This window comes from Nycticebus coucang, chromosome 1 (assembly GCF_027406575.1).
Source record: "Nycticebus coucang isolate mNycCou1 chromosome 1, mNycCou1.pri, whole genome shotgun sequence".
Lineage (NCBI taxonomy): Eukaryota > Metazoa > Chordata > Mammalia > Primates > Lorisidae > Nycticebus > Nycticebus coucang.
Window position 1 is genome coordinate 43,650,819 of NC_069780.1, and position 8,653 is coordinate 43,659,471.

General features: G+C 37.5%; 1 protein-coding gene across 1 annotated transcript; it reads right to left on the bottom strand.

Annotated features, from left to right (window-relative positions):
* Nucleotides 1–996: 996 nt before the first annotated feature.
* TRAM1L1 (translocation associated membrane protein 1 like 1) lies at nucleotides 997–2,423 on the bottom strand. The gene has a single exon (XM_053595103.1). It carries the CDS (start codon nucleotides 2,233–2,235, stop codon nucleotides 1,135–1,137), a length of 1,101 nt encoding a protein of 366 aa, XP_053451078.1. The 5' UTR covers nucleotides 2,236–2,423; the 3' UTR covers nucleotides 997–1,134.
* Between the last annotated feature and the right edge of the window lie 6,230 nt (nucleotides 2,424–8,653).

Below are 8,653 nucleotides of genomic sequence, written 5' to 3' on the forward strand. Positions count from 1 at the left end.
AAGAGGAGGTAAGATCAATACCGATACCAAAACATTACTGCCTATTGTTTCTATCAGCTTCTGTAAGATACAAATTATATATCTATATGGATATAAATAATCTCCTAAATATGATTTATACAGATAAATTTTTCCCAACGAAAGACAGGAGAAAAACAATAATTATAACACTATTTTTCAAAACCTTCATAAGACTATTTATCTACCTAATTTTCAAATGATTTAATGTTAGTGTATTAAATATCCCCACATGTAATTAGCTGACATTCTCTTTATACATATGAATTATTTTTCAAAATGGCTTACATATTAGCAATATTTTCCTAATGTAATGTAGCCAATGACCTTAAAAAATCTCATTATGAATTATTGCTAATAACTATATATAAAAAAGACTATTTAAGTCTGATTTCCTTTTTAAAGTAATTATTTAATTTGATGAATTCCCATTTACAAGTGTTGAAAATGAACAGGAATGATTTTATCTCTTTAGAAATACTTTTATATAAATTAAAAATATTTTGAGTCAACATATGGCAACAAATTTCTACGTTACCCATTAGTATTGTTTTTTTTTTTTTTAATGGGGATGTAGCACTAATGATCACTACATATAAAATAAAGCATATGATTATTTTATTGGTATTACAAATCTTTTCTCCACTGTAAATTCTTTAAAAAAAAAAAAAGTTCTAACAATTAGAGAGTACTTATTTGACTTCCACCTTCACAGTATTTCCATTTTTTTCCATTTTACCCTGACAGAGAACATTAAAAACATGACTTTGATTGGTGGGAGCAAATTCTATCACTGATATATGAAATCCTGTAATTCTCTCTGGTAAATCATTACAAAAATGTTCAAAGTTTAAAAATTCAAACCAAAATATCGTGATTCCTAAACTACTTTGAAACTACTTAGACAAGTAGCTTAGTCTTAACCAAAATGTTTTTTGCCAGTCATATTAATCACCCTCCCCTCTAATGTGTTTTAAAAAAAAATACATTGAACAGTACAATAGCAAAAACCAAAGAGCACAATTTTTAAGAACAGAAAAATCTCTAGAGCAGAAAGAAATCTTGTAGTAAAGAGCAGATCCCTTTGGAGACCTTAGTCAAGGAGCCCATAACTCATTATGAAGATTTCTCTTTCCTCTTTGGGGGAGAGTCTACTCTATTTGAGGTTTCCACTCCATTTTCCGTTCCTTTTTTAGACTTGGACCGTTTCTTCTTCACGGATGAGGTCTGAAAATTAGAATCGTCTATCCACCTCTTAAGTCGGAGAGTAATTAAGTTCCATGTTATGTATACCTGGATAGAGCAACTGGACGACAAAACAGCAATTTTAGCTGCCAACACATTTACATTTCCAGTAATGGAATCCGGATTCCGATTGTGCGATCCAGCCAGGTGAAACCCAACAGTGAGTACAGAAACGATTAAAGTAACAAGTCTACCCAAAATAAACACAATGGCCCACAGAGATATCCCTTTCTGGTACTTTTCATCGCTAAAATAAAACAGGCCGCACATGTGGGAAAGTAATTCCACAAAATAATGCAGCACCAAAAGAAGTAATCCCAAATGGTTCAAGTACAAGAGATAAGCTCCGATGATGTGAAAGAGGTGAAGCCCTATGTACACAAGTTGACCAGGGATATCTTGTTTTTTGGTTCTCTGGAAGTAGAGTTCAGGAAAAGCATGAAACCAATAAGCCAACTGTGCTATGTAGAAAAACTTCATTTGAAATGTCATCATGTTATGGGGATGAGCCCTCCATAAGAGAGTTGGGTCTGACAGGCAGTTTTCAGAGATCAAAAGGATTGTGCCCCAAATACAAGAAACGAAGTAGAATACGCTAAACTGCCCAGATTCATTAAACTTGTTTTGTTTCGCTTTGGTGAAGTGCATTTTCCTGTTAATTTTATCCAACACATACTCCTGAATTGTGGCATGAATAATGATTGCCACCAGCATGTAGAAGAAAATCGTCGCCAAATCTTTGGCACCGTAATGATAAAGGGACTTGGATGCCGTGCCTTGCTCTTCTGCTGCAGGGACGATAACGCCGTGCTGAAGAGTAAGGAAAACGATAGATGCTTCTGCCGTTCCCTCGAACATCAGCCCCAGCACGAAGAACATCCCCACGCAGGAGACGATGTCCGCATGATTCTGCAGGATGAATTCATGGCTCAGGACCGGGGGGTTCCTGGTGCTCTTCTTACGGAGCCCCATGGTGGCGCTTCCCGGATACTCACCGCCGAGTCGCAGCTGCCTCCCCCTGGCTGCTCTTCACAGCGCGACCGCCGCCGCCCCGGCAGCAGCTCCGGGGGCTTCACTTCCCATCCCCGAGTCAGTCCCGGGTCGCCGCGGCCGCCCAGAAGAAAATAAATCAAAGGCGAGGGCCGAGCGGGGCTGAGCATGCGCACCAGGGCGCGGCGCAGGCAGGGCAGGAAATCGAGCGCCGCGCCCCCGCCCGGCGCCGGCCCGGGGGGCGAGTGTGGATCCTCCGCGGGGATCGGCGCTTCTTCAAACTCGCCGCCCCGATGCTGCTTATGTTCATTGACATCTGTATTAGTCATCGTGAAAAAACCGATAAAGCTCTGGTTGTTCTACATCAGATTTTTAATTCTAACAATAGTAATAATAATAATAACAACAGCAAACTTATAGTGCTGTTTGTCAGGTGCTATTCTAAGAACTATGAATTTACAAATTTAACCTTCCTAGAAAGTAGGAGTACTGGAGTAGAGACTGTTATAATCGCTCCTCCTCCACTCTTTTTTAACATAGGAAATATTGAGGCACTGGGAGTGTAAGTGATGCACCCAAGTTGACATCCCTAGTAAATGTTGTAGCCAAGATTTATATTCAGTCTGGCTCCAGAGAATGTGCTTTTCCCTAATGTGCTGCACGACCTCTCACTGTAAGTCCATCCTACCTAGAAATATTTGCACATCAGCAGCAAAGTATATTAAAAATACTTCCTGACTAGCAATAATAACAATAATAATAATAATTGTGACGCCTAACCGGTATCTTGAAAGTCTGGGGGGCAACTAGAAAGGGAGAAGTTGGTGCAAAGGTCTTGTGGCTACAAAGCCCCAAACTGAACCTCTTCATGCTAGCCAACAAGAATCTCATGTTTCTGAGACTGCTGAGCCCCATGGTTCACCCAGTCCATACAAAGAGCATCAAGTCATGGATAATTGTGAGCTGGTTTAGAAACCCAAACTGGCAGAGCAGGCTGAGCCATGTGATGACAGAGCAGCCTGTGTAAAGTCGCTGAACAAGGAGCTTAATTATCCAACAAGAAGAGAAATATTCTCTCAGTTGCTTGAAAGAATATGGTAGGAGCCCACAGGTCACCTTGGAGTGTTGTCTCAAGTATTGAATAAAAGACAGAAGGTGCTAAGAAAATACAGCAGATGGTTGTAGAATACAGAGAGATGTTGATACCAAGATAAGAGATATCTACAATATGTACTGTCTCTTTTGGAAAAATTCTTCATTCCCAGTACTACAGAAGCAGCAAGCAATGTCTTCTATTTGAAAATGAAAGAATACTCCAGTCACTTGGCTGAGGTTGCTGCTGGTGATGACAGGAGAGGGATTGTGGATCAGTCACAACAAACACACTAAGAAGCTTTTGAAATTCACAAAAAGGAAATGCAACCAGCACCTGCTATCAGACTGAGTCTGGCCCTTAACTTCTCTGTGTTCTGAGATTCTGAACTCCACACAGAAAGCCTGCTCTCATTCAAAGACAGCTTTTGATGATGCCATTCATTGCTAAACGTGATACTTTAAGTGTACAGTCAACAAAGACAGCAAGCTAATGATGCATGTCTGAGAGAAAACTTAACATTGTGGACATTGGGTACTCAAGGAGAGAAAGATGAATCAGAAGGAGGGAAATAACCTGCCTTCCAACTTGTGTCTGCCTTTTTCTAAAATTTACACAGTAGACCACTCTGTCATCCGCGCTGCCCCACAAAATGTTTACAATTTATGATAGATCTGTATTACTTCTATTTGAAATTCTGTATCTCCCAGGTGGTTTTATGTTTAGTATTAAGGGAGTAGAGCCAGTTAACATTTTGGGAGTTATGTGTGTTCATCTTGAACAGGCCCATTTGGGGAGGTGGAATGTTTATACATGTCATGAATGTTTGGCATAGTACTTTTGGTACATTGTGGCTTCACAAGGGTCAATGTTAAAACTGCTTCCATGTCTAAGCAAAGAAAACTGCCTTTGTATTGGTTTGTCCTGTAGGGAATAAATGGGATAATTAGTTCCAGTGATAGGTGTCTAGTTAATGTGGTACTTTTAAGGTTTGGAGCACTTGCAAGGCTGTGGTAGAAACAGATATCTTCTTGGATACTACATGTTAAACTGTATCTGCAGAATACTTAGTCCCAATGTTACACCTTTTACTACAGCTGCAGAAGTGTTCCTCTAGACCAGTGGTTCTCAACCTTCCTAATGTCGCGACCTTTTAATACAATTCCTCATGTTGTGCTAGAAGTAGCAACAAAAGTAATTTTATGGCTGGGGGTCACCACAACATGAGGAACTGTATTAAGAAGGTTGAGAACCACTGCTCTAGACGAATGTTTTTCAACCATTTTTTTTTTTTTTTTTGGCCAGGGCTGGGTTTGAACCCGCCACCTCTGGCATATGGGGTCGGCGCCCTACCCCTTTGAGCCACAGGCGCCGCCCAACCATTTTTATCTCACAGCACACTTGAACCTATATTTAAACTTCTTGGTACACTTAAATTATGCTGATCAAAAAAAATAAAGAGTAAAATAATGTATACTTACAGTGCTTTGAACTTCTTTTGAAAACAATTTAATTCAAGATCTTTAAAATTTTTTTGTGGCACACCTAAGATCCTTTCACGGCACACCAATGTGCTGTGGCACACCAGTAAAAAATCACAGCTCTCAACCAAGTTGTGACCCAGTTTCCTCCGGAGAAGGGCAGAAAGGGTTCACATCCCATTATTTGTATAGTGTCTGATGTTGTTTTCAGTATTTTGCTACATTCATTGTATTTGTATTGAAATGTTTTAGGCAATCTAATAGCAAATGTAAAAGTAAAGATGCAGTGAAGTGAATTATTTGATATCCATTATTTCATGCTTATGAAGTACAGCAGTAAAACAAATCGAAAATGCATTTAACTTGTTTTAGTTTTTTCACTTTTGTGATTTTTTTTGACATTTACTTAACAAGCATTTGCTGCAAAAAAATAGTTAACAGGGAAATTACTTGAGATGATGGATAGCTTTGTTTACTATGTCTTAGGAAAATTTCATGAACAATCCAAGCGTAACCGTTAAGAACATGTGATTAAGTTCATGGAAGTGGAATGAAAGTTTTGTGGGTGGACTTTTCAACTATTTTCTCTACAGTTTTTCATGTAAATTAGTTTTCTGATTGTGAACCTTCTCTTAAAAAAATTTTATATTTTTAGAAATTTATTTCTTACTCCTTCTTGGCAGCTAATAGACTTTTTACCAAATTTAAACACAAAGTTTATCATAACAAAAATAATACTAGTAAAACTCCTGTTTCTAACCGTGTACCATGTTCCCCTCTCCTCTTCCCAATCCCCTAAAAATGAGTTCTTATTTTTTTCTGAGGAAGGAAGATTGATTCGCAAAAATTATTATGTTCCATTTAAATTTGTATATATGGCCTTTTCTAACTTAGGAAGCCACAATGTTCTTGGCTTATGATGACATCAGACATTAACTATAAGCTGTGTGCTTCCAAGTCACTTTTGGTTCTTAAGAATTTCTTGATACTCTTATAACCTGCCTTCAATTTTAACCCTTTATTCTTTGTATTTGGAGGGTGCACAAGATTACCTTTCTTTCATAGCTTTCTGCTTTTCGGCAACCATTCTTACTTGATGACTATGGGAAAAAGCTGCATGATCTTTCTGGCTCCGCTCAATGTCTAAGCTACCTCCTTACTTCGCTTGCATCCCATCATCTATTCCCCTGATCTGTTTTAATGCAGCAAATCTATTTAGCTGATGAGTTCGTGCTTCTCTCCCTTTAAGCCCTACCTATCCTGAACTGTCACTGCCTGCCTTAAATAGCCTTCCCCTTTCTCTTCCTCTGTTCTCTAAATAAGGAGGGGGCTAAATTATACACATAGCTTACTCTGTAGATTATTTCCTCAGTTCTTTGCAAAAGACACCAAACAAAAAAAATGCCATTAAAAAAAGTGAATTTTTTTCCTTTTAGAATATAAGCTCCTCAAGAGCAGGAACAATGTTTTCTGTATGTTCTGTTGTGCTGGTACATTCAAATGCTCAATAAACACTGATGATGGACGGAAGTGAGCCTTGATGATAAGGGTGAGAAACTGATATTCCAAACACGGCTTTCTTACTTGTTTTAATAGGACCTCAGATTTAATTATGAATTAGCAACCCTTTTGAATAACTCTCCCAAATATTACATTCAAATAACAGTGCAATGGAGGCCTTGGGGTCTTTATTTCCAGGTGAAAAGCTCTCTATGCATCTGGGGCAGCAAAATAATTCATTTTTCCTCTTAGCACTTTCTTTTACCTTGTCTAAAATAGTAAAATAGTTTCTGTGCTAAGGAGAATTAAGCTAGTTAGACTGGGAACGTAGGATCTCATTCATTTAAGTTATAAATAACACTTCAAATTTGTCACATTTGCTTATTAGCTAATGTATATCGGTCATCTAGTTTGTTTCTGAAATAAAGTTGTGATAAAGCTTCACTAATATTAGCTATTAATGTTGTCTACATAGCAGTTCCCAATAGATGAAGGAAGATTTCCAGTCTGAGATGTTTTGCTTTATAATTTTATCTGCTTATAACTTATTTCATTGATTGTCCCCCAAATCCAGGCTTCATGACTAGTTTTGTCAATATGACATGACTGTGCAGGATATTGGAAAATTCAGTGATGTACTGAAATTTACTGTGTGTATAAAGTATTGGAATTATTTTTACAAAGTAAATTGACCACTGTAGAGTCGTCATTGGAGAAAGGAACAGCAGTGTGATTAGAAAAAAGAATGGTCTTTGGTGCAGTTCTGGCTCATGGTCCCATCTATTCCAATTAATATTTCTGTTCCTTCATGTTATAAAGTCTTAGATGGGGTGGGTCTGTAGGGATGAAAGAAGAGAAAGATGGCAAATGGCTTAATTGTAGGGGGCTTAATTTTTTCCTCTATCTTCTGTACAACATAGTCACCAATCCTGCCATAGCTCAAAGTATATTTTAAACTTAGGCCAATCTTAAAATAGATCAAGGGCAATTTGTAAACCTCAATCAGATTATTAGTGGTTAGACTTCAATTGGAAAGTGAAACTTTCAATGACTTGGGAAACTATCAATGTTGGTATGTTTAAAAATCTTACATAGGGTCTAGATGCAGATCCAAGGATTTTTGAGACTTTCCAGTAGAGTTGACATCATTTGAAGGATTATTACATAATCTTCCTTAGGGGAGAACCCTCTATTTGGGTCCAAGTGCATGGTAACAATTGCATAGAGCCTGCAATGTGTTAGTAAACTACCTGATGCCTTATGCTTAGACATACTCCTACAAATTCCAGTAGAACAAGGTCAAGAAATAAATTGCTCTGTTACATTTTGTCATGTACCACACAGGAAATTAGAATGGTGATCTGAACTATATGCAGTCTTAAGGTGATAATTGAGCCTGGGCACTTGGAAAATGGCTAGACCTGGGTCCTTTTCTAAATGGGAAACTGCATTAATAAAACACTTTTATGTGTTAAAAACAGCCTCATGTTTCATTGAAATGGTTTTTGCATATAAGATTTTGCTAAAATGTATATTTTAAAAAGTTTCTTTTGTAATTGCTAATACCATTCTCAATTCAAATTTCATTCCAGTGTTCAGATTTCTGTTTGCATGCAGAGCAATTTTCTTGTTTCTTTTGTGTTTCATGGATCACAGTCATTACTAATACAGTTAAAGTTTGAAGTTTGGAATACACATTTCTCAAGAAAAAGTGCTACGGAATTTAAAGAATAAAGCATAGATTTTATTTAGACTGCCTAATGGTTTTATCATTGCTACTCTGCATCCCACATACTGGCAATAGATGTGATCCAACTTGTGTGATTACTCTATGATACGGAACAAAATATTCTGATCAACGGGCAGTGCACCTGCATTTCCTAGAACAGCCAAACATCTGCATATAGAATTTGTGTGGAAGGTGTTTCCTGATCAAAGTACCTACATATTATTCCATACCAGGAATTTGCTATTTTTTAAGGATTACTCACTAAATATTTAGTCTACTTCTTTTAAGGTTCACTATCCTGTCTTTTTATTTGCTTACTTGTTTGTTATCCTAGCTATGACTCAGTTCTTGCCTGTGTCGACTCAACAATGAGTGCCATATAAAGTTAACTCAATCATTGAGAAATTATAAATAGAGGTCCAAAAATTAGAGCACCCAGAAATGAGAAAATCATTGAACTTGTTGAAATCAGCCATAGACATAGCAGCCAAAGACAAGAGCTGAACCTTGGTGGGGCTTGTCAAGACTATACGAGAGAGCACATATTCACTTTTTTGAGAATAATTATAAAATGTAGAATCTATCATTCATCTCATG